Source organism: Coregonus lavaretus (genome assembly GCF_964263955.1).
Source record: "Coregonus lavaretus genome assembly, chromosome: 13".
Taxonomy (NCBI): domain Eukaryota; kingdom Metazoa; phylum Chordata; class Actinopteri; order Salmoniformes; family Salmonidae; genus Coregonus; species Coregonus lavaretus.
Window position 1 is genome coordinate 4,778,603 of NC_140000.1, and position 27,122 is coordinate 4,805,724.

Below are 27,122 nucleotides of genomic sequence, written 5' to 3' on the forward strand. Positions count from 1 at the left end.
CCACCATTGTGAGCCTGAGGTACAGAGGAGGAAAGTCAGGTTCTGATGGCAGACCATCTTCCCTCAGGGTTACTGGAAGCATGTGTTGTCGTCGGAGCCTCTGGGGATAAACTCAAGGATGTCTACCAGGTAATGCCAATCAGCAAATGCAATTTTTTATACAAAGCTTATTAGGCTAGGTTGTTGTTGAATAAATATTGAATCAAAAAGCCCTATGTGCCCTGTCTGTAAAATGGAGGTTAACATGGAATGTTCTGTTTAGTCTTTACAGCAGGGCAACAGGACAACAGACATCCCTTTTTTAGACCCAGAGGTCTTGCAAGTCCACGTGCCTCCGTTTGTGACCAAAGAGAATGCCGATGAGTCTGGTGGCCCCAAAACCTTCAGTCGAGTCCAGTGCAGACGGTCCTTTATCAAGAAGAAGGAGAGGCCAGTGGTGGCTCCTAGTGGCACTGGAGGGGCAGGGAGCAGTGAGGGGGCCACTATAACGGAGGATGTCAGCGTCCCCAAGGACATCGACCTCATGGCCCTGCCCCAACTCTGCTTTCCAGGTAGAGTATATCGTGAAGCTGATAGCCAGTTAAATTTGTCATTGTTGGGATTATAAAGATGACTTGACTTGTTTTGACTTGACTTGAGGTAAACGCCATACCAAAATGAAGGCTGACAGACATCCCTATTTACAATGTCATTGCATTAAAACATTAGCTCGAAGACATTGCCCAATGCACTGTCTAACAATAGAGAGATACAAATAATCCTTCTTTTCTGAAATCAGGGGGGCTTCAAGTAACAAATGAACCAAAAGAAGAGCGCTTTCACTTTCTAGTCTTCACGGATGTGTTCGGTAACCAAACCCATGGAGTGGTTGTTCAGTGTTATAGACCATTTCAGGTGTGAGACTTCCCTTTTTTTTCTCCTTCATAAACATATGATCATTTTCATTATAAAGCTGTGCAAAACAAAACACTGTGTTAAACGCTTTCGCTATAACGCTTCTTCCTGCGAAAGACTCAATGCTCAGACAGTTGATTTGTCACTTCTGTCCTCATAGGAAGGGTCAATGTTCTATCAGAATGGACACTGGTCATCCACCAAGACCACTAATCTCTACATTGCTTATGCCATCTGTGTCATATCCAAGCATCCTTACTACAATGCTCTCAAGGACTGTCTGTCTTGGTAAGGGTCAATACATCTTCAGTACAGCCGTATCTGTGTATTGTCATTTCTTAAATCTTTCATTCTCTTCTGTACACTTCCGTAGTTTGCTGGTACAGCTTAGAACATGCAGGTTGTCTGAAGAGAGGGTGAAGGAATTTGCAGCCAAACTGGCTCTGGTGCCCATTCCACCCCCTGGACAACTACATGTGGTGAGCTGCTTTATATCTATCCAAACTGCTAGGCTAACTGAAGTACCAGTGGTTGGTTGTATTGTAACACCAGTCACTCTACATGGACAATGCATTGTTAGGGTTTGATTCCTCCTCGGTCCCTCACGTCTCCCCCTCTCTCCATCCAACGGTCTGAATAAAAATGACCCAAAAATACAAACCACTCTACTACTACTACTACCTGACTGTGTAGTGATGTTGATGATGTATTCACCCCTGACTGTGCCCAGGTGTTCAACCTGAGACCCCTGATGATCGTACTACCTTCCAGAGAGGATAAAGATCACCCCGTTGTAGACCTGGACCTCCATCTGCCCTTCCTGTGCTTTAGGTCCAAACAGATTTTACAGGTGAGGAGAAAGTCATGTTCAGACAGGTAACAGCATTTTCTACAACGAGCCATTCAACTGAAGTGTTCGGAGTGGTGTTTTAACTTCGTCCTAGTCTGGCAACACAAATGTCTGTTTCAATGGACAATATAGTTCTCCTCTCCTCTCCTCTCCTCTCCTCTCCTCTCCTCTCCTCTCCTCTCCTCTCCTCTCCTCTCCTCTCCTCTCCTCTCCTCTCCTCTCTGGTTGTATTGACCCCTGGCCCTGTGTTGGTTTGTCCAGATCATCACTGGTATCCTGATGGAGCAGAGGGTAGTGTTCTTCTCAGCTGACTGGGCCCGCCTCACCCTGGTGGCAGAGTGTTTCATGGTCTACATCCACCCCCTCCACTGGCAGCACCCCTACGTGCCCATCCTCTCAGGCCAGATGCTGGACTTCGTCATGGCCCCCACCGCCTTCCTCATGGGCTGCCACCTCAACCACTTTGAGGAGGTCGCTGCGGTAGGAGGCTTTGTATTAGTAGTAGTAGTTTCTTTATTACAACCTTGGTACATCCTTTATATAACCATGGTTATGTATTTGTTATGTTATTTGATGTCGGACAACAATATGATTTTCATGATGTCGTTGTGACAAGTGTCCATCTGTCCATATACAGTGTTTAGACCTACTGCTTGGTTTTAGTGTCTTGTTCCGTTTCCAAACAGTTGAAATGTCATCGCAGTTGGAGAAAGAAAGCTTTGACTTTTGAATGTTTTTGGAACTCTCTTCTATTCTCTATGACAGGAAACAGACGACCTGATCTTGATTAATATCGATGATGGAACAGTGTCTTCCTCCTGCTCAGAGACTGTCGACCTACCAGATGTCCCCTTCGCTTCAGCAGAGTGTTTTACCAAGCGGTAGGACACACATTCCAAATGGCACCCTATTCTATATATAGTGAACTACTAGGGAATAGTGTACTACTTTTGACCAGAGTCTTATGGGCCCTGGTAAAAAGTAGTGCACTATATAGGGAATAGGGTGCGATTTGAGAATCAAATACAATTTTATTTGTGACATGCTTCGTAAAGAACAAGTGTCGACTAACAGTGAAATGCTTACTTGCGGGCCCTTCCCAACAATGCAGAGAGAAAAACATTATAACAGGAGGAATACATAGACAATGCAGACTATGTGCTCTGTTTTGTGCTGAAGCTCACTACAACTGAAATGAGACATCCATTGTCTCAATAACACAGAATGAGGATATTGAGAGGTAGAATATCACATCAGTTATCACTCACATTCTGGCACGAACAGTCATGTTTATATAACATTGTTTTTTTGTGTCAGTGAGTGAACAACAGTTTTGTCCTCCTGCTGCTCTACAGGAGGAAAGGCCTCCAGCTACAATATGATCTAGAGGTGTGTCACCAAGGGGCCGGCGCAGACATTAACGAGATGCGCATGCTGAGAAGAAAATGGCAGCAGAACCTGAACTGGGAAATACAGAAGGTTACCTTGGAGATAATTGTCAACATGTTCAGGTCAGTCGTACTGTTCAGACTCTTTTTCTGAGGTGCTTAAAGTATGACATCATCATACACAGCGGGTGGACTTCCTGCTTACAGACATCAACAAGTGAATTCAAATCTGCCAAGACTGCTCTCCCTTGAGGAATGCCCACACTGGGAAGAGCCAATAGTGGCATATGTGAGATTTTGTTGGTGTTGTTTTCTATAAGGAGGAAGTCACCCCGGTGAGGTGTACGAAGATGTTATATTTCCTAGTCTTTAAAGGCACTAATGTAGCCTGTGTATTAATGGTCCGTTGCATTTCCGCCTTTCATCAGGGATGTCAGTGGTCACCTGAACTATGAACACAGAGTGTTTAACAGTGAAGAGTTCCTGAAGACCAGAGAGCTAGCTGACCAACCCTTTTATAAAAAGGTACATGTTGATCACTATCGCTATAAAGAGTACGGTTGATTCCTACGGTCAATTTATACCTGTGTGTCCGTGTAGGTCTTGGAGACACACATCTTTCATTCATTCCTGAAGGACCGCCTCAATAGGAAGATGGATGCTTTCACACGCATGGAAGTCAACACTCGCTCAGAGACACAGAAGTAAGCTCTCACTTACAATATCCCATTCCTGCATATCCCTTCCCCTACCCTCCAAATCACTTTTCTCCCTGATGGGTACAGTGATGGTTAGAATGAATACTGAGTTATGGCACCACTGGGAACTGCCTGGACATGTTATGGAATTCAGTCCAATTATTCAGTCACATAATTATTTTATAGAACACACCGCTGCAAACATGCTTTGTTAACATCAAAGGAAGAGTTTCTCCACAAGTCTGATCCAGTTATCCAGTCTGTTGGATGTTGTATCGTTGTTGAATATTTGAATGAACAGCGGAGGGGGTTTTCTCAAACCTCTCTTCGAGAACCCCCATCCATTTACAGTGTTTGAGAGCTTCGATGATTAGTTGACCAGTTAGGTTTGATGATTAGTTGACCAGTTAGGCTTGATGATTAGTTGACCAGTTAGGCTGGATGATTAGTTGACCAGTTAGGCTGGATGATTAGTTGACCAGTTAGGCTTGATGATTAGTTGACCAGTTAGGCTTGATGATTAGTTGACCAGTTGAATCATGTGTGCTAGTGCTGGAATAGATCAAGTGGAAGAAACTGGCTAGGGATACTGGAGGAGCGATTTGGGAAATTATTGAATTCTGTTACGTAACACACCACTGCAAACATGCTAAATCTATGGCAGGTTTAGGGTCTTGTATGGCATTTAGGGTCTTGTATGGTATTTAGGGTCCTGTATGGTATTTAGGGTCTGTATGGTATTTAGTGTCTGTATGGTATACAGTCCTGTATGGTATTTAGGGTACTGTATGGTATTTAGGGTACTGTATGGTATTTAGTGTCTGTATGGTATACAGTCCTGTATGGTATTTAGGGTACTGTATGGTATTTAGTGTCTGTATGGTATACAGTCCTGTATGGTATTTAGGGTACTGTATGGTATTTAGGGTACTGTATGGTATACAGTCCTGTATGGTATTTAGGGTACTGTATGGTATTTAGGGTACTGTATGGTATTTAGGGTACTGTATGGTATACAGTCCTGTATGCTATTTAGGGTCTGTATGGTATACAGTCCTGTATGGTATTTAGGGTCTGTATGGTATACAGTCCTGTATGGTATTTAGGGTCTGTATGGTATTTAGGGTACTGTATGGTATTTAGGGTCTGTATGGTATACAGTCCTGTATGGGATTTAGGGTACTGTATGGTATTTAGGGTACTGTATGGTATTTAGGGTCTGTATGGTATACAGTCCTGTATGGTATTTAGGGTACTGTATGGTATTTAGGGTACTGTATGGTATTTAGGGTACTGTATGGTATACAGTCCTGTATGGTATTTAGGGTCTGTATGGTATACAGTCCTGTATGGTATTTAGGGTCTGTATGGTATACAGTCCTGTATGGTATTTAGGGTCTGTATGGTATACAGTCCTGTATGGTATTTAGGGTCTGTATGGTATTTAGGGTCTGTATGGTATTTAGGGTCTGTATGGTATTTGGGGTCCTGTATGTTATTTTTGGGGTCCTGTATGAAATTATTGAATTCTGTTACGTAACACACCACTGCAAACATGCTAAATCTATGGCAGGTTTAGTGTCTTGTATGGCATTTAGGGTCTTGTATGGTATTTAGGGTCCTGTATGGTATTTAGGGTCTGTATGGTATTTAGTGTCTGTATGGTATACCGTCCTGTATGGTATTGAGGGTACTGTATGGTATTTAGGGTCTGTATGGTATACAGTCCTGTATGGTATTTAGGGTCTGTATGGTATTTAGGGTACTGTATGGTATTTAGGGTCTGTATGGTATTTAGGGTCTGTATGGTATACAGTCATGTATGGTATGTAGGGTACTGTATGGTATTTAGGGTACTGTATGGTATTTAGGGTACTGTATGGTATTTAGGGTCTGTATGGTATACAGTCCTGTATGGTATTTAGGGTACTGTATGGTATTTAGGGTACTGTATGGTATACAGTCCTGTATGCTATTTAGGGTCTGTATGGTATACAGTCCTGTATGGTATTTAGGGTCTGTATGGTATACAGTCCTGTATGGTATTTAGGGTCTGTATGGTATACAGTCCTGTATGGTATTTAGGGTCTGAATGGTATTTGGGGTCTGTATGGTATACAGTCCTGTATGGTATTTAGGGTCTGTATGGTATTTGGGGTCCTGTATGTTATTTAGTGTCTGTATGGTATACAGTCCTGTATTATATGTGTCCCATGTCAGAATGAAGGCGATGATAGACATCCCCAGGAGGCCCACCATGCAGGAGATGGCCAGGAAGTATAGCAGTGGCCCAGAGAACCATCTGAACAAGAGGCTGGGGATGAGCCTCCCCAACCTGGGAGAGGAGCGCCTCCTCAGACATACCTCCCTCAAGAAGATCATCATCCCTGAGAGTGGTGAGTACACTCTTAGAAAAAAGGGTTCCAAAAGGGTTCTTTGGGCTGTCCCCATAGGGTAACCCTTTTTGGTTCCAGGTAGAACCCTTTTTGGTTCTAGTTAGAACCCTTTTGGGTTCCATATAGAACTCTCTGTGGAAAGGGTTGTACATGGAACCCAAAAGCGTTCTACCTGGAACCAAAAAGGGTTCTTCAAAGGGTCCTCTTATCCTATGGGGACAGCCGAAGAACCCTTTTAGGTTCTAGATGGCACCTTTTTTTTTCTAAGAGGGTTACAAACTTCCAGTAACTTTCCCCAAATTCCCAGGTTTTCCAGAAATCCTGGTTGGAAGGTTACTGGAATTAGGAGGGAGTAAGCAGGAAGGTTAAAGTCAAGTGCAAGTCATTAGGCCTTCTGTGAACAAGAAGATTCATCTTAAAAAGGGACATTTCACAAATGTTCAACTTCATATTCATCATCTCCAGCATCACCCCAACATCAACATATGTGAAAATGGCACGTTTCTATATTTTGTAGTAAAAAAAATTGAGCGAGTTAAGCGTTCCAATGACATCATTGGTGAGCGTCATGTGATATTAACCAATTATGAGGAGGCATTACTTACTAATTGCTTACTAATTGTCTTGTTGTTGGTTGATGTCATTGAAAACACTTATCCCCCTCTATCTTTTTTACTATAAAACATAGAAACGCGCCATTTTAACATATGTTGATGTTGGGGTGGTGCTGGAGATGATAAATATGAAGTAATTTGTTTTGTAATTTTCCTTTAATGCTCCTATGTTTACAGTGTCAGTCTTGTTGTCTTTTTCTACATAGCCCTGAAGATCCCGCCCAAGCCTGTGAAGATCTTCGAGCTGCCAGAGTTTCCTCCTCCCATGGTGCACCACTATGTCCAGAAATACTACGGAGAGCTGATCATACTACTGGGGAAGGCCATCTTCTGTGTTCCTCCTGAGAACTCCACTCTCCTGGCCAGGTACTTCTGCTTTGTTTAGAACATTAGGTTTACTCATTTCTATTTGTCAAGCCACACTTTAAACAAACTACATCTAAAAAAAGTCCTCAAAGTGACCGAACCGCCGAGTTTACAAAGGCAATGCTCCTGCCGGTAGCAACGAGAGGCACCTGGTGGGCGAGAAAGAGAGAGGGCGCATTAGTGTGTGTCCAACCGGTCAGAATACGCACTACATACGTGCTTCACAAATAATTTATAAGCAAAGTCACACTACTGTCCATACAATCCTTTCCCTATTTCCAAGGTACTTTTACCTGCGCGGCTTCATGAACACGCTGTGTTCCAAGCGTCTTGACGCCCTCAGCGACTTCCAGAACCTCTACAAGACGGACATCGAGATCTTCCCCACCGTCCTGGTGAAGACGCTAGTGGACTCGCTGCAGAAGGACGAGCGCTCCCAGGCAGACCAGCGGCCAGAGCTCAAGCGGCTCATCTTCAAGGTGAAGACAGACAACGAGATGGTGCTGGTCCAAGCTGACGACCACGTGAAGAAGTTTCAGCTCCCTAAAACCCACATGCTGCAGGAGGACTTTGTGAAGCGCATCCAGGAGTCTGGGATTGTGAAAGACGTCGCCACCATCCATAGGTTGTTTGAGGCTCTCACTGTGGGTAAGTTGAGATTTACCATCCGTAGGCTGTTTGTGTCACGATTTAACTGGATATGAACCCAAATGCAGACAACTACACCGAGCCAGAGAAGGTTTAACAGGTTTATTTACAAAGTTCAATTTGTCCAGGTTTCCAAAAATAGGGGAAGAGCAAGTCCAGGTTTACAGGGAGGGTAACAGATCCAGGTTCTGAGCAGGAGTGGTACCGTAACGTCCTAGTGTCTGTGGTGAGTCCAAAAGGGAGGTCCGGTAGTGGAAAGCAGGATGGTGGTGGCAGGAGTGAAGCGGAGGCAGGAGTCAGGTTCCAATAATCTGTGGCACAGGAGAAAAGTAACTAGAACAGGCCAAAAACACAAAGAGCGAAAACAAGCAGGTTGAGTCAACAGCGAGACTAACATGGTCGTCTTGACTATGATCTGACGATGAGTGGCAAGTTTGACCGGGTCTTTAAGGCTGAGGTGATTATGGTGAATGAGCTGCAGCTGGAACCCTGACTCCCGCACACCAGACTTCACTCCTGCAATCAAGAACAGACAGAGGGGAGGGGGAGAGCAGAGAGAGAGCTACCTAGCAGCAGTAGGCCTAACAGTACCCCCCCCTCTACGGACGCCACCCGGCGGCCGACAGGGTTTATCAGGATGTAATGTATGAAAATCACAGACCAGAGCAGGATCCACAATGAAGCTCCTGGGAACCCAGGAACGTTCCTCAGGACCATAACCCTCCCAATCCACCAGGTACTGGAAACCACGACCCGGCGGCGAACATCCAGAAGTCGCCGGACAGTGTAGACAGGACCCCCACCCACGATCCTGGGCGGAGGAGGGGGACGAGAGGGCGGGCACAGAGGGCTAACCGACACAGGCTTAATCTGGGAAACATGAAAAGTGGAATGAACCCGTAGGGAGGCAGGAAGCTGTAGTTTAACCGCGCAGGGGTTAACAATAGACAGTATCTTGAATGGTCCTATAAAACGCGGCGCCATCTTCTTAGACTCCACTTTCAATGGAAGATCACGTGACTTAAGCCATACCTCTTGACCAGGAGAGTAACTGGGAGCCTGGGACCGGTGACGGTTGGCTTGCCTCTGCATGTACAACGAAGCTCGGGACAGAGCTACCCTGGCCTTCCTCCAGACCTTGAAGCAGCGGCGCATGTGGGACTGCACTGAGGGTACCGCCAGTTCCCTCTCTTGAGAAGGGAACAGGGGAGGTTGATAACCCAGAGCACACAGAAAGGGGGACAAACCAGAGGAAGCGTTAGTCAAGGTGTTATGAGCATATTCCACCCAGGGGAGCATGGAGCTCCATGACCCAGGGTTAGACCCTGTGACACAGCGGAGAGCGGTCTCCATCTCCTGGTTCGCTCTCTCGGCTTGCCCGTTGGTCTGGGGGTGATATCCAGAGGACAGGCTGGATGTGATGCCCAAAGCTTTACAGAAAGCTTTCCATACCTGGGAGACAAACTGGGGACCCCTGTCAGAGACAATATCAGTGGGTAGACCATGAGAGCGGAACACATGTTCAACCAAAATATCAGCCATTTCTCTGGCAGTGGGCAGTTTAGGTAGGGCCAAAAAATGAGCAAACTTAGAAAAACTATCAATCACAGTAAGAATGACAGTCTTTCCAGACGAGGGGGGAAGTCCAGTGACAAAATCCAATGCAATGTGGGACCAGGGCCGGCTGGGTATTGGCAGAGGTCGTAGATGACCAGCGCTGGCCTGGGTGGAGTTCTTACTTCGTGCACATACCGTACAAGCCGCAATGAAGGCTCGAGTGTCCGCCTCCATCCTGGGCCACCAGAACTTCCGTCGCACAAAGTCAAGGGTCCGAGTAACTCCAGGGTGACAGGTAAGGGGAGACGAGTGAGCCCACTGAAGTACCTGGGAGCGAACAGACTCAGGGACAAACAACCGGTTAGGAGGACCCCCTCCCAGGGTCAGCTTGATGATGTTGAGCCTGTCTAACAATCCCTTCGATGTCACATGTGATGGCCGCAATACTGCAGGTAGGAGGCAAGATGGGTTCAGGGTTACTACCAGTATCAACAGCAGAATGAACACGAGACAGGGCGTCAGGCTTGACGTTGCGTGACCCAGGAAGGTAAGACAGAGAAAAATTGAATCTACCAAAAAATTGTGCCCACCTGGCTTGACGGGGATTGAGCTGCTTCGCTGACTGGATGTATGCCAGATTTTTATGATCCGTCCAAACGATGAAGGGTTGTTCCGCCCCCTCCAACCAATGCCGCCACTCCTCGAGAGCCAGCTTAACGGCGAGCAGTTCACGATTGCCAACATCATAATTCCTCTCTGCCTGAGAAAGTTTCCGTGAAAGAAAAGCACAGGGATGCAGTTTGTTATCTTCAGGAGAACGTTGTGACAACACCGCACCTACCCCAGTGTCGGATGCATCCACCTCCACGACAAACTGGCGGTCGGGGTCCGGCTGCATCAGAATGGGAGCCGAGGCGAAGCGATGTTTCAGTTCTTCGAACGCTGATTCGGCCCCTTCATTCCAAGCGAACGGTAGTGAGATGGAGGTGAGAGCGGTGAGTGGCGCCGCAATGCGGCTGTAGTCCTTGATGAACCTCCTGTAGAAGTTCGCAAACCCCAGGAATCGTTGAAGTTGTTTGCGGGTGGAGGGGGCTGGCCAGTCCGTGACAGCAGAGATCTTAGCTGGGTCCATCCGCAACTCCCCCTGAGCTATTATGTAACCCAAAAAAGAGGTCTCAGACACATGAAACTCACATTTCTCCATCTTCACAAATAGTTTGTTCTCCAACAACCTTTGCAACACCTGGCGCACATGCAGTTCATGTTCCTGGGAGGACTCTGAGAAAATCAGGATATCATCCAGATAGACAAAAACAAAACGATTCAACATGTCCCGAAGGACATCATTCACTAATGCCTGAAAAACAGCAGGGGCATTGGACAACCCAAAAGGCATAACCAGATACTCAAAATGTCCCAAGGGTGTGTTGAAGGCAGTCTTCCATTCATCACCTTTACGAATGCGCACCAGGTGATATGCATTTCGTAGATCCAGTTTGGTAAAGATAGTTGCACCATGAAGGAGGGGAAAAGCAGAATTAATTAAAGGCAGAGAATATTTGTTCTTTATGGTGATGTTGTTAAGTCCACGGAAATCAATACAGGGTCTGAGGGTCTTATCCTTCTTACCAACAAAAAAGAATCCCGCTCCTACAGGTGACGAGGAAGGACGAATAATACCTGCCGCCAAGGAGTCCCGAATGTAGTTCTCCATAGCCTCCGTCTCCGGGCGGGAGAGATTGTACAGGCGACTGTTAGGGAGAGGGGCTCCTGGCTGGAGGTCAATGGCGCAGTCGTAAGGCCGGTGAGGAGGAAGAGGAGTAGCTCTGTGTTTGCAGAAAACGGATGCCAGGTCATGATACACGTCAGGGACAGCAGAGAGATCCATGGACTCCAGTGGAGGTTGAGGCACAGTGCTGGCAGGGGTCTGAGCAGAACACAAACAATTCACATGACAAAATGTGCTCCATGAAACAATTCTACCTGTCACCCAATCAATGTGTGGATTGTGTCTTATGAGCCAGGGGATACCAAGGACCAGGGGGGTCTGTGGGCAGTCAATTATGTGAAACTGAATGTTCTCCTGATGATTACCCGACACTCTGAGACAAACAGGCACAGTCTGATGAGTAATACGGGTCAACAATTGTCCATTTAGACCCTTAGCCTGCAGCGGACGGTCCATAGGTACAGTCTCTAAATCCATTTGTTGAGCCAACTCTCGATCCAAAAAGCTTTCATCGGCACCAGAGTCAACCAGCGCACTAACAGGGAAATTCTGGGACTGCCACTGGAGGGATGCCTGGAGCAGAATGCGGGGAGAAGAGGAAGAATCCGCTGCTCGGCTCACCAAAACTTCTCCCATTAATGATGAGCCGGCCCTTTTCCCAGACGAACTGGGCAGGAAGGAACGAAATGACCAGCTTCTCCACAATACTGGCAGACCCGAGCCTGAATACGACGTGCACGCTCCTCTGAGGACAACCGTGCACGACCCACCTCCATGGCTTCGGGTTCAGTGCTCCTAGTATCGACTCGGGAAGACTCGGCCTTCTCCGTAGGGAAGAGGCGTGGAGGAGTTGGTTGACGACAGACAGGTTGCTTGGAACTACCACTCCTCTCCCGGCGGCGCTCCCGAATCCGATTATCCAACCTGATGGTGAGTGAAATAAGATTATCCAGCGTAGGCGATTCATCATATGACACCAATTCATCTTTCAAGGTCTCAGCCAAAGCATTAATGAACACTCCTTGTAATGCCTCGTCATTCCAACCACTCACTGCCGCTAAAGTCCGAAACTCCACTGCCATCTCCGCCACACTGCGAGACCCCTGCCGAAGAGAAAACAAACGTTTAGCAGCCTCCTTGCCCCGTACGGGGTGGTCGAAAACCTTCCTCATCTCAGTGGTGAAGGCAACGTAAGCGTTGCAAATGTCCGACTGACTCTCCCAGACCGCGGATCCCCAGGAACGAGCGGAACCGCTAGTAGAGTTGATAAGGTAGGCAATACGGGCTCTTTCTGAGGCGTAGGTGAGGGGCTGTTGTTCAAACACCAACGAGCATTGAGTCAAAAAATCACCACAGGTTCCCATGTTCCCGTCATAGCGCTCTGGAGCAGGAACAAAAGGCTTCTGATCTGGGCTGGAGGAGCCGGAAAAACAGGCGGAGCAGGAGAAGGAGCAGTTTGTATGCCATGAACGAGGGGTGCATTATTAACTTGGGTAGTAAGGGCAGACACTTGATTGGTGAGTAATTGAACCTGATTAAGCAGCACCTGACTGTTCTCAGAAATAGTCTTAAACAAAGTATCATGTTGGCCAAGTAAAATGCCCTGATTGGCTATGGCAGTCCGAATTTGAGTGCACTCAGGGGTGGTATCCGAGCTACTGTCTGCCGGGTTCATGTTGGTCAGATCATACTGTCACGATTTTAACTGGATATGAACCCAAATGCAGACAACTACACCGAGCCAGAGAAGGTTTAACAGGTTTATTTACTAAGTTCAATTTGTCCAGGTTTCCAAAAATAGGGGAAGAGCAAGTCCAGGTTTACAGGGAGGTTAACAGATCCAGGTTCTGAGCAGGAGTGGTACCGTAACGTCCTAGTGTCTGTGGTGAGTCCAAAAGGGAGGTCCGGTAGTGGAAAGCAGGATGGTGGTGGCAGGAGTGAAGCGGAGGCAGGAGTCAGGTTCCAATAATCTGTGGCACAGGAGAAAAGTAACTAGAACAGGCCAAAAACACAAAGAGCGAAAACAAGCAGGTTGAGTCAACAGCGAGACTAACATGGTCGTCTTGACTATGATCTGACGATGAGTGGCAAGTTTGACCGGGTCTTTAAGGCTGAGGTGATTATGGTGAATGAGCTGCAGCTGGAACCCTGACTCCCGCACACCAGACTTCACTCCTGCAATCAAGAACAGACAGAGGGGAGGGGGAGAGCAGAGAGAGAGCTACCTAGCAGCAGTAGGCCTAACAGTTTGAGGCTCTCACTGTGGGTAAATTGAGATTTACCATCCATAGGATGTTTGAGGCTCTCACTGTGGGTAAGTGACTTACCCATCCGTAGGCTCTTTGAGGCTCTCACTGTGAGTAAGTTGAGATTTACCATCCATAGGCTGTTTGAGGCTCTCACTGTGAGTAAGTTGAGATTTACCATCCATAGGCTGTTTGAGGGTAAGTTGAGATTTACCATTCATAGGCTGTTTGAGGCTCTCACTGTGGGAAAGTGACTTACCCATCCGTAGGCTCTTTGAGGCTCTCACTGTGGGTAAATTGAGATTTACCATCCATAGGATGTTTGAGGCTCTCACTGTGGGTAAATTGAGATTTACCATCCATAGGATGTTTGAGGCTCTCACTGTGGGTAAATTGAGATTTACCATCCATAGGATGTTTGAGGCTCTCACTGTGGGTAAGTTGAGACTTACCATCCATAGGCTGTTTGAGGCTCTCACTGTGAGTAAGTTGAGATTTACCATCCATAGGCTGTTTGAGGCGCTCACTGTGGGAAAGTGACTTAGCGGTCAGGCCTCTCATTGACAGGACATGGAAATACATGAGCAGTACAGTATGGTTGTACTATAACAATAAGATCACCCAGAATAATAAACAAGTGATTGATCTGTTAATACAGTTTGAAATACAGTACTACTCTGCCTAGGAACACGGTGTGTGTCATCTGATTATCCTTACTTTATTAATAGGATCTTGTAAGAGTGACTTGGGTTTGGATTCAGCCATGAGGAGTCCCTCCAAATCAGTATTTTACATTGACTCCTCATTGGATGGTAAGCAAAAGACTAGGCCTATGTCCAGTTTGCCTGCAGCATCCCATCGTATGACGTGGCATCTCTGATTTTTCTCTCCATCTTCATCTATGCTTGGATTTAACGCTCGTTCCATGACATCATACATGAGATGTATGGCTGTTGTTTCATGGGGCATCTTCAGCTATGAAAGACGTATACGTGTGCTCTTTGCTTTGACAAAACACAGTGTTCCTGTTTACAATGGATGCTGTTTGAAGTAGCTTGTTTCTATTGGCTTGTATGACATGCATGAACATCAAACTAAAATGATGGAATGCATTTGCATGGTTTTAATGTTCGTTTGATGAGCATGTTCTCTTCAGGTTGCTGAGGCTTGTCATGCCTTGTTTAGATTCACACCACGACTCATACAAAGAATGGCTCCTTGAAGACTGGAGTTGATCTTTCTTCTAAGAGTAGGTTACCTCTGTTTTCCAGGGCAACAGAAGCAGATTGACCCAGAGGTGTTCCGTGTGTTCTACACCTTCTGGAAGGAGACGGAGGTGGAGGCCCAGGACGTTCACCTGCCAGCTGAGGTCATAGAGCACCTGGACAACAACGAGTGTGTCTACAAGCTGTCCTGCTCCGTCAAAACCAACCAGGGAGTGGGCAAGATCGCCATGACACAGAAGAGGCTCTTCCTGCTCACTGACGGGAGGCCTGGGTTTATCGAGATCACCAAGTTCAGAGACATAGAGGTGTGGTTACTTTATGTTTAGGCAGTAGTAGTAGTACTGTTCAGGGATGAGTTCTCTGAAAGCTTTTGTAGTTCTAAAATAATATTTGGCAAGTATAGGCAATGGACGAAAGATGATCTTAGTGCTATGAAGCTTTTGGAAACTCACTGAGTAATTAATAATATGGAAGGGTACATTGGTATGACTACAGTGTATTGCCTTCAATGTTTGGCTTTGTTCAAAGGAAAATATGCCACGATGACTCATCTGATATTCCTCTCCTCACATTTCAGTTGAATGCATTCAGTTGTCCAACTGACTAGGTATCCCCCTTTTCAGGAGGTGAAAATCTCCTTTGCTCCGTTCCTGCTGCTGAGGATCCCGTCTCTGAAGATCAAGTGCAGTCTGAGGAAGGAGGTGTTTGAGGCCAACCTGAAGTCTGAGTGTGACCTGTGGAACCTCATGGTCAAAGAGATGTGGGCTGGGAGGAGGATGGCAGACGACCACAAGGTAGGATATAAACTTTGACATGATCTCAAAGACTGGTGCTACATTCAGTAGGGTATACTGTATGTAACCAAGTTGAATTCATTAAACTAACTCAGCTTGAAATACCACAACCAGCACTGTGGAATTGCTATATTTTCGGTGGCGCAGCTGTCTGAAGGAAGCAAAGCTGTTAAGCAGTACAGTGACTTCTGTTAAACACTTTGTGGAACGTGTGGGTAGAAATATTAGCATAGTCCATTTTGTCCTCCTGAATGCGTCCTGTGGTTATTCATAATCTTGAAAAACATGTCACATTCTTTTATTACCGTATTATGAAAGATCGGTTGGCACTTTTGGCAGCAGACATTTCCTAAGGTCACAACAGCATCCTTTCTCAAACTATAGCATCCTTTCTAAAAAAGCTGTTGTTTCCTAAATCACACTTTCCTTCTTTTTTTTTTACTCTGGGGAAAACACTGGCCTGGTCGTTTTCTGCAGGCTTCCTGAAGTGATATTATTCTTAAAGTACATGCTTGTCCCACCCCTCTGGCCTGATGGTTTCCTGCAGGCTTCCTAACGTGATATTAATCTTACGGTACAGGCTTGTCCCACCCCTCTGGCCTGATGGTTTCCTGCAGGCTTCCTAACGTGATATTAATCTTACGGTACAGGCTTGTCCCGCCCCTCTGGCCTGATGGTTTCCTGCAGGCTTCCTAACGTGATATTAATCTTACGGTACAGGCTTGTCCCGCCCCTCTGGCCTGATGGTTTCCTGCAGGCTTCCTAACGTGATATTAATCTTACGGTACAGGTTTGTCCCGCCCCTCTGCTCTTGTGGATATTTTGTCCTAATGCTTTTCTCCTGTTAATGTGATCTCTGGTTAATTGGCCCTACTCATTGTACATTGTAGTGTGTAGTAGGTTGTATATATCTCTCTTATAGGATCCTCAGTACAGGAAGTGTGTGTATATTGTCATGTTCCCTTTAAGGATCCTCAGTACAGGAAGTGTGTGTATAAGTTGTCATGTTCCCTTTAAGGATCCTCAGTACAGGCAGTGTGTGTATAAGTTGTCATGTTCCCTTTAAGGATCCTCAGTACAGGAAGTGTGTGTATATTGTCATGTTCCCTTTAAGGATCCTCAGTACATGCAGTGTGTGTATAAGTTGTAATGTTCCCTTTAAGGATCCTCAGTACAGGCAGTGTGTGTATAAGTTGTCATGTTCCCTTTAAGGATCCTCAGTACAGGCAGTGTGTGTATAAGTTGTCATGTTCCCTTTAAGGATCCTCTGTACAGGCAGTGTGTGTATAAGTTGTCATGTTCCCTTTAAGGATCCTCAGTACAGGAAGTGTGTGTATATTGTCATGTTCCCTTTAAGGATCCTCAGTACATGTAGTGTGTGTATAAGTTGTCATGTTCCCTTTAAGGAACCTCAGTACAGGAAGTGTGTGTATATTGTCATGTTCCCTTTAAGGATCCTCAGTACATGCAGTGTGTGTATACGTTGTCATGTTCCCTTTAAGGATCCTCAGTACAGGAAGTGTGTGTATAAGTTGTCATGTTCCCTTTAAGGATCCTCAGTACAGGAAGTGTGTGTATAAGTTGTCATGTTCCCTTTAAGGATCCTCAGTACAGGCAGTGTGTGTATAAGTTGTCATGTTCCCTTTAAGGATCCTCAGTACAGGCAGTGTGTGTATAAGTTGTCATGTTCCCTTTAAGGATCCTCAGTACAGGAAGTGTGTGTATATTGTCATGTTCCCTTTAAGGATCCTCAGTACAGGCAGTGTGTGTATAAGTTGTCATGTTCCCTTTAAGGATCCTCAGTACAGGCAGTGTGTGTATAAGTTGTCATGTTCCCTTTAAGGATCCTCAGTACAGGCAGTGTGTGTATAAGTTGTCATGTTCCCTTTAAGGATCCTCAGTACAGGAAGTGTGTGTATATTGTCATGTTCCCTTTAAGGATCCTCAGTACAGGCAGTGTGTGTATAAGTTGTCATGTTCCCTTTAAGGATCCTCAGTACAGGAAGTGTGTGTATATTGTCATGTTCCCTTTAAGGATCCTCAGTACATGCAGTGTGTGTATAAGTTGTCATGTTCCCTTTAAGGATCCTCAGTACATGCAGTGTGTGTAGAAGTTCTCATGTTCCCTTTAAGGATCCTCAGTACAGGAAGTGTGTGTATAAGTTGTCATGTTCCCTTTAAGGATCCTCAGTACAGGAAGTGTGTGTATGTTGTCATGTTCCCTTTAAGGATCCTCAGTACAGGAAGTGTGTGTATATTGTCATGTTCCCTTTAAGGATCCTCTGTACTGGCAGTGTGTGTATAAGTTGTCATGTTCCCTTTAAGGATCCTCAGTACAGGCAGTGTGTGTATAAGTTGTCATGTTCCCTTTAAGGATCCTCAGTACAGGCAGTGTGTGTATAAGTTGTCATGTTCCCTTTAAGGATCCTCAGTACAGGAAGTGTGTGTATATTATCATGTTCCCTTTTAGGATCCTCAGTACATGCAGTGTGTGTATAAGTTGTCATGTTCCCTTTAAGGATCCTCAGTACAGGCAGTGTGTGTATAAGTTGTCATGTTCCCTTTAAGGATCCTCAGTACAGGAAGTGTGTGTATATTGTCATGTTCCCTTTAAGGATCCTCAGTACATGCAGTGTGTGTAGAAGTTATCATGTTCCCTTTAAGGATCCTCAGTACAGGAAGTGTGTGTATAAGTTGTCATGTTCCCTTTAAGGATGCTCAGTACAGGCAGTGTGTGTATACGTTGTCATGTTCCCTTTAAGGATCCTCAGTACAGGAAGTGTGTGTATGTTGTCATGTTCCCTTTAAGGATCCTCAGTACAGGAAGTGTGTGTATGTTGTCATGTTCCCTTTAAGGATACTCAGTACAGGAAGTGTGTGTATATTGTCATGTTCCCTTTAAGGATCCTCAGTACAGGCAGTTTGTGTATAAGTTGTCATGTTCCCTTTAAGGATCCTCAGTACAGGCAGTGTGTGTATAAGTTGTCATGTTCCCTTTAAGGATCCTCAGTACAGGCAGTGTGTGTATAAGTTGTCATGTTCCCTTTAAGGATCCTCAGTACAGGAAGTGTGTGTATATTGTCATGTTCCCTTTTAGGATCCTCAGTACATGCAGTGTGTGTATAAGTTGTCATGTTCCCTTTAAGGATCCTCAGTACAGGCAGTTTGTGTATAAGTTGTCATGTTCCCTTTAAGGATCCTCAGTACAGGCAGTGTGTGTATAAGTTGTCATGTTCCCTTTAAGGATCCTCAGTACAGGAAGTGTGTGTATATTGTCATGTTCCCTTTAAGGATCCTCAGTACATGCAGTGTGTGTAGAAGTGATCATGTTCCCTTTAAGGATCCTCAGTACAGGAAGTGTGTGTATAAGTTGTCATGTTCCCTTTAAGGATGCTCAGTACAGGCAGTGTGTGTATACGTTGTCATGTTCCCTTTAAGGATCCTCAGTACAGGAAGTGTGTGTATGTTGTCATGTTCCCTTTAAGGATCCTCAGTACAGGCAGTGTGTGTATATTGTCATGTTCCCTTTAAGGATCCTCAGTACATGCAGTGTGTGTATAAGTTGTCATGTTCCCTTTAAGGATCCTCAGTACAGGCAGTGTGTGTATAAGTTGTCATGTTCCCTTTAAGGAACCTCAGTACAGGAAGTGTGTGTATATTGTCATGTTCCCTTTAAGGATCCTCTGTACTGGCAGTGTGTGTATAAGTTGTCATGTTCCCTTTAAGGATCCTCAGTACATGCAGCAGGCTTTGACTAACGTCCTGCTCATGGATGCTGTGGTTGGGTGCCTTCAGACCCAGAAGGCCATATTTGCCGCCTCCAAACTGGCATACTTTGACAGAGTGAAACATGAAGGTATGCATTATGGTCCAGATACACTGTCGATTTTTTTTGCATATAAATCAGCTGTAAGCTTTACCATTTGTATTTTTAAGGGTGGGGGGTTCCGGACACAGATTTAGCCTAGTCCTGGAATAAAAGACAAACTCAATGGAGAATCATTGAAACATTTATTTAGTCCAGGAGTTTCCAGGAAACCAGCCCTCGGAGTTCAAGGATCAAGTATACAACTAAATCAATGACATTGTATGACCCTCTGAAGAACAATAGTGTTTGATATTCATTGTGATTTTCTGTAATCAGGATAGTGAATAATCTTCTGATATGATGCCATGATGTCATTTTGTCTCCTGTCTGTGAGCAGTTCCTATGATGGTTCCGAAGACGACATCGGAGATGTTGAAACACAAGATCAATCCATCGCTTGACCTCCCAGCTCCCCAGACTGTACAGGTCTTACTCTACACACCAGGTGAGGGGATACAGACTGCTGAGTTTCTATGATAGTTTCAGTCTCTTATCTTCACTCTGATGTATCTGCCTGTAAGATAGAAGTTGTTTACGTGCCAGTTAAGTGCATGTCCTAACATGTCCAGTTAAGTACATGAAGAAATGTGCTGATACATATTGACCATCTTGTTGCTATGCAACCAGTGAACTGGCCATCATTGCTAGCCATGCTCTCTCTCTGTGTTATCTGAGACAGTCACAAGATGACATGATGGTGGACGGTGTTAAATTGACCAATTTAGCATCAGTAATACATCTGAGTTGAAAACCAGAGGAGCTTTGAAGCCGTCTTTGTTGGCTGCAAATACACACTAGTGGAAAGCACCCAGACAGGTCTAATTGTTTGTCTACTCTCAGCTGTTTACTTAGACGAGTACATGCGCATTTATTGTGAACTTTTGTCTAATTTCTTCACACATGTCAGATGTGGTAGCTTATGAACATGTTATACTGTACAGTATGAGTCAACAAACGTAATATGATCTCAAAGGCACTGGAAAAAAAAAAACATTCTATGTTGTAATGGAGAGCTATATACCATATACACATAATATATATATGCCTGTGGGAGTATCCATTGACTGACTGACCCATGGATTATACAGGTTTAGTGTATTTGATGTTGATGTAGACATTCACAGGTAAAAGCTGAACTGCTGTGACTGACTATCCAGTCTCTCTCTCTGTCTATCCAGGCCAGTTGAGTTACTCGGAGGCAGACGGAGATGGGAACCCCAAGCTGTGGTGTGCCCTCAGTGGTGGGAGGGTGGTCGTGTTTGATGCAGCCAGCTGGTCCATGCAGCAGAACTGTATTCAAGTGGGATCCTCCCAACTGGTATGATGTCTGCAAGTGTACCCATACCATTTCCCCTGCTCTCTCCCTGGCCTATCACTCAAGCCTCCCTGCTAGGCTTTGTTCCACTATTCACATTATAGTAGCATATCACTTAGAGAGAAGCATTGGATTTGGCCATGCATTCTAAGGGTTATATGCTAGTGTGGATATTGGAACATGTCCTTTGTTTCAGTGAAAATGCTTACAGATAGCCGTTGAAAATAAATTGTTATATTGAATTAAGTACACAGTGATCTCTTTCTCTCTGTCTCTTTCTCTCTCTCACTCTCTAGCTCTGTTTCACTCTCTCTCTCTCACTCTCTTGCCTTCTCACTCTCTAGCTCTGTTTCACTTGTTCTCTCTCTCTCCCTCTCACTCTCTAGCTCTGTTTCACTCGTTCTCTCTCTCTCTCTCTCTCTCCCTCTCTAGCTCTCATTTTCTCTCTTTCTTTCTCTCTCTCTTTCTCTCTCTCTCTCCCTCTCTAGCTCTCATTTTCTCTTTCTCTCTCTCTCTCTCCCTCTCTCTAGCTCTAATTTTCTCTCTTTCTCTCTCGCTCTCTCTCTCTCTCTCCCTCTCTCTATCTCTCATTTCCACTCTCTCCCTCTCTCTCTTTTTCTTCTGTTGATAGTGTTTCCTCCTGGTGGTCCTGTAATGTATTTCTGTCGTCTCATGAACAGGAGTTCCTACCATTCACATGACAGTGGATTAAACCTGGATATGACTTGCAAAAGTATTCATCCCCTTGGTGTTTTTTCTATTTTGTTGCATTACAACCTGTAATTTCAATGGATTTTTATTTGGATTTCATGTAATGGACATACACAAAATAGTCAAAATTGGTGAAGTAAAAAAATTTAAGTTGTTTAAAAAAATTCCCAAAAATAAATAACGGAAAAGTGGTGTGTGCATATGTATTCATCCCCTTTGCTATGAAGCCCCTAAATAACATTTGGTGCAACCAATTACCTTCAGAAGTCACATAATTAGTTAAATAAAGGCCACCTGTGTGCAATCTAAGTGTCAAATGATCTGTCACATGATCTCAGTATATATACACCTGTTCTGAAAGGCCCCAGAGTCTGCAACACCACTAAGCAAGGGGCAACACCAAGCAAGCGGCACCATGAAGAGCTAAGTGCTCTCCAAACAGGTCAGGGACAAAGTTGTGGAGAAGTACAGATCAGGGATGGGTTATAAAAAAATATCCGAAACTTTGAACATCCCACGGAACACCATTAAATCCATTATTAAAAAATGAAAAGAAAATGGCACCACAACAGACCTGCGAAGAGAGGGCCACCCACCAAAACTCACGGACCAGGCAAGGACGGCATTAATCAGAGAGGCAACAAAGAGACCAAAGATAACCCTGAAGGAGCTGCAAAGCTCCACAGCGGAGATTTGAGTATCTGTCCATAGGACCACTTTAAGCCGTACACTCCACAGAGCTGGGCTTTATGGAAGAGTGGCCAGAAAAAAGCCATTGCTTAAAGAAAAAAATAAGCAAACACGTTTGGTGTTCGCCAAAAGGCATGTGGGAGACTCCCCAAACATATGGAAGAAGGTACTCTGGTCAGATGAGACAAAAATTTAGCTTTTTGGCCATCAAGGAAAACGCTATGTCTGGCGCAAACCCAACACCTCTCATCACCCCGAGAACACGATCCACAATGTTTTTCACCGGCAGGGACTGGGAAACTGGTCAGAATTTAAGGAATGATGGATGGTGCTAAATACAGGGAAATTCTTGAGGGAAACCTGTTTCAGTCTTCCAGAGATTTGAGACTGGGACGGAGGTTCACCTTCCAGCAGGACAATGACCCTAAGCATACTGCTAAAGCAACACTCGAGTGGTTTAATGGGAAACATTTAAATGTTTTGGAATGGCCTAGTCAAAGCCCAGACCTCAATCCAATTGAGAATCTGTGGTATGACTTGAAGATTGCTGTACACCAGCGGAACCCATCCAATTTGAAGGAGCTAGAGCAGTTTTGTCTTGAAGAATGGGCAAAAATCCCAGTGGCTAGATGTGCCAAGCTTATAGAGACATACCCCAAGAGACTTGCAGCTGTAATTGCTGCAAAAGGTGGCTCTACAAAGTATTGACTTTGGGGGGGTGAATAGTTATGCACGCTCAAGTTTTCTGTTTTTTTGTTTTATTTCTTGTTTGTTTCACAATAAAAGATATTTTGGATCTTCAAAGTGGTAGGCATGTTGTGTAAATCAAATGATACAAACCCCCCAAAAATCAAATATAATTCCAGGTTGTAAGGCATCAATATAGGAAAAATGCCAAGGGGGGTGAATACTTTCGCAAGCCACTGTATGCCTGCGTCAAAAATAGCACCTATTCCCTATATAGTGCGCTTCTTTTGACGAGAGCCCTATGGGCCTTGGTCAAAAGTAATGCACTATATATGGAATTGGTTCCATTTGGGACGCTAATTATGTGTGTGGCTTTATTATGTGCACAGAACTGCATGCTGGGATTGGACCAGGGTCAAGTATGGATTGGCTCCCAGGATTCCATCATTTACATAATTGACACTCGCAGCATGTCCTGCAATAAGCAGCTGACAGAGCACAGGCATGAGGTTATGGACTTTGCCCTGGAGGAGAGTGACAAGATGAGGTAAAATGTTACACATATAGGACTGTATGTCTGTGTCCCAGAGGGCAGCTTATTCCCTATATAGGTCACTCCTTTTGACCAGGGCTCATATGGTAAAAATTAGCGCAGTATGTGTATAGGGAATAGGGTGCCATTTGGGACACAGTCGGAGTCCTCTTCATGCTACTGTCACTTCACCCTCACAAACTATTAACCCAGGATTATATTGCAAAGGAAGGATAAAGTGTTCTAACTGCCTGTTCAAATTACCAATGCACCTATTGCAGAAAGTAGTTATTCTGACTGACATCACCCCAGTATAATTTTGCAAGGCTCTTAGAATGTGGAATGCTGTGTTCAGTGTTATGATGCCTATTTCTAACCAGCAGATGGCACCAGTGTACTTAAACGACACTACTTAACACTGTGAATCTTCAGTAGGTAAACCACAATCAGGCTTCTGCGTGGTGCTTGTTTTAATCCAACTGTCCCTCTCCCTCCTCCCAGTCAGACATACTCCTGTAGTGCCGATGGAACAGTCATTCTGTGGGACCTCTCAACGCTAAAAGTGAAAAAGCAGTTTCAACTGACCTGTGATAGGCTTATGTCCATTCAGCTCTTCAATGGAACTCTGTGGTGCTGTAAGTAAACTCACTCAGTCATAGTTATACTCTAACTGTATATTATTATTATTATTATATTTTTGTACATACTCCCATGTATTGTATACCCTGCCAATGATCAATTAACAAAAGTGTGTCAAGTGAAAGACAAACGTTTTTGTTTTGTTCAAATCAAATTGTGTTTGTCACACCTTACCGTGAAATGCTTACTTACAATCCTATAACCAACAATGCAGTTTAAAGAAAAATAAGAGTTTTACTAAAATATTGACTAAACAATAAAATAACAATAAAATAACAATTACGAGGCTATATACAGGGGGTACCGGTACAGAGTCAATGGTTAGTCGAGGTAATTGAGGTAATGTACATGTAGGTAGAGGTAAAGTTCCCATTTGTTGTTATGTTGACTAGGTGCCAGAGACGGCATCATTGAACTGAGGAAGAACGGATCCCCACTTCGTAAGATGACACTTCCTGAGGATCTACGGAGCATGCCCACTGAGTTCAGCAGCCTCATCCTCTTCTTAGAGGTAGTAGGCCTATGTTCCCTTCATCTTGGAGATTTCACTGAACCAAGATCTTTATCTCATCCTGGCCCTTCACCTTGGTCTCCAAGTGGTCTCAGTAATCAAGCCAGGCAAAATGTATTTTTGCAATGGTCAGTTTGCTTGTCATGCGAGTGTCATGAGCTGATGGCTAAACCAGTCCACTGTGTGTTTCTTTCAGAGGGGCCAGTTGTGGACGAGCTGTTCTGATTCTGACGAGCTCTGTCTCTGGCACTTTAAAGACCTGACCAAGCCTTTCCTGAGGGTACAGCTACAGAACTGTACAGGGGTCAACCGTATGATCAAGGTTAAGAATCAGGTGAGAAAATAATGTTGTTCTTTGCATTATTTTTGCTGATAAGACTTTATTGGAAGGGTACCAACATAAGAACCTCTTAACACATTAATATTAACCCATACAAAACACATTCATAAGCAGCGCCTAATAATTTAGTAAATGATTCTGTCAACAATCGTCTTTCTCTGAATTTTGCAATTTCTACAAAAGCTTTCAAAGTAGCAGTTAAGATAGTACAGGACTTAGAAATGATACCATACATTCCACCCTACCATCATTAATTTATCTTCTTTCTCATAGTGAGAATTGGCGTTTCCAGAGCAAATGCTGCTTTTTATTTAGGTAGTAAATGTCACAGTACAACTGCAAAGCCTCAACAAGCTTATCTTCCTTTTTTGTCTCTACCCCTCCCTCCTCCAGATCTGGGTTGGCTGCAGAGGGCCGAGCCCGGACCAGTGCAGGGTGAGTGGGAAGATCTACATAGTGGACACAGAGAGCCACAGTGTGGAGAAGGAGCTGATGGCCCACACAGACAGTGTCCAGGCACTGTGCTCTGCCGAGGACCGCTATGTACTCAGCGGCTCCGCCTGCCAGGATGGCAAAATCGCCATTTGGAAGGTCGAGTAGAGAACGAGTAGCCTGGTCCAATATCTGTTTGTGTGGTTTCGCCAACTCTTTTAAGTGAATAAAACGTTTGGCACAACAATGACAGGAGTTTCCTAAACAGCACAAATAGATCTGGGACCAGGTTAGAGGAAGAGCCCTGCAGACCCTGAGGAGTCCTAAAAGTCTGAAGAAGCTATAGACTCCTCAAACTCAACTCTGGACCTCGAAGCCAGTTCCACTGCTTTGTTTCATTGTTCCCTCTAATCAGGGACTGATTTAGACCTGGGACACCAGGTGGGTGCAATGAATTATCAGGTAGAACAGAAAAGCAGCAGGCTCCAGACCTCATAGGGTCAGAGTTCAACGCCCCTGCCATAGACTATAAACTGTTCTTGTTTTTTCAAAGCATTGCTCTGAAATGTGTTTTTCCTGGATAAAAGACTGAAGACTGGCCATTTTGTTTTTCACATCCTTCGATTCTGTGTCCCAAGTGGCACCCACGCTGCGCCACCTTCTGGTCTGGTCTCCCCCCTCCCTGCCGTACTCAGCAGCACCACCTTGTTAGAAAATCCTGGTGAGGACCCTGCTATTCCCTATATAGTGCACTACTTTTGACCAGAGCCCTATAGAGAATAGGGTGCCTTTAGGGACGCAGTAAATATACAGTGGACAGTGAGGCTCAGGGAATTACCTGATCATGAAGAACCATGTCGTTCTCTTTATTTTAATGTTGGGGACTGCCTTTATATACTGTGTGATGATGTAATAGCATTTCTCCGACTGTTTCACAGCATTTTTACTTATTTCACTAACAATATTCTGGATACACTAAATGTCTTCTTTCAGATTCATATCTCCGCTGCACCCATGTCTTAGCTGTCACTTACAATAAAAAAGTATTGTACGGTTTGTATTCCTAAACTTATTCATGCAAGTCACCCTTTCTTTCATATACTGAGAACGCTGAATTTGGTCTTGAATACAAACCATTGTCATCTAAAATCATATTCTGAGCAGTTACCGTGTGCTTCACCCCATCGTATGGGCATTGAGGGTTAGTTCTTCAGTGAATATGTCTTAGTTATCCCTTTAGAGCGAGGTTGCCTTGGGTGTGAACAGCGAACAGATCAGTGATTCTGTATCTTACTATGGCAGGCATCTTACTATGGCAGGCATCCTCATCCACAATGCATTCTTCTTCCAGTCCATGTTCTGGGCAGGGATTCAGTGGTCTGGCCGAGGGTGGTGGGAGGCTGCTCTAATGCACCCTGGGGGTACGTCCCAAATGGCACCCTATTCCCTAGAAATTGCACTACTTTTGACCAGGGCCAATAAGCTTGTGGTCAAAAGTACTGCACTATTTAGGGAATAGGGTGCATTTGGGACTTAGACTGGGTCTCTGGTATGGGCGTGGCTTGCTGTGTGTTGTAGTATTATGCAGGGAGGTTAATGAAAGGAATGTTTTGGGATGTGTCTGTTAGACAATGGAAACACAGAGTTCTCTCCCATGTCTGTCTGTGTGGGTGTGAATGACATGTAAATGTGAGTCTGTTTAACCACAGAGAACTCTGTTGTCAAAGCATTTTTTTGCATTGCGAAATAACATTATTTCTAATGAAAGTCGCTATTTGTATAATCAATGTTGACATTTTATGAAACATCTATGAAAATTGCATTAGTCACTTTAGTATACGAAAATAAGGCTTTGTGAAGAACTGCAATGCTCATTGATGCAATTGTCAGGGAAAAAGCTATTTACAAGTAGAACAATTTATATATAATATAATATGCCATTTAGCAGACGCTTTTATCCAAAGCGACTTACAGTCGTGCGTGCATACATT

General features: G+C 44.6%; 1 protein-coding gene across 1 annotated transcript; it reads left to right on the forward strand.

The window, feature by feature from the left end:
- Positions 1-14: 14 nt before the first annotated feature.
- On the forward strand, positions 15-26,891 carry LOC311140778 (DENN domain-containing protein 3-like). The gene is made up of 24 exons (XM_084176001.1): positions 15-129; positions 263-551; positions 779-894; positions 1,055-1,182; positions 1,268-1,373; positions 1,625-1,744; positions 2,006-2,224; positions 2,510-2,625; positions 3,100-3,255; positions 3,561-3,657; positions 3,733-3,836; positions 6,051-6,226; positions 7,047-7,206; positions 7,490-7,854; positions 14,658-14,917; positions 15,236-15,406; positions 19,133-19,262; positions 19,612-19,719; positions 20,453-20,592; positions 23,067-23,224; positions 23,711-23,844; positions 24,241-24,359; positions 24,556-24,693; positions 25,093-26,891. Exons 1-24 carry the CDS (start codon positions 46-48, stop codon positions 25,297-25,299), a joined length of 3,801 nt encoding a protein of 1,266 aa, XP_084032127.1. The 5' UTR covers positions 15-45; the 3' UTR covers positions 25,300-26,891.
- Positions 26,892-27,122: the final 231 nt, after the last annotated feature.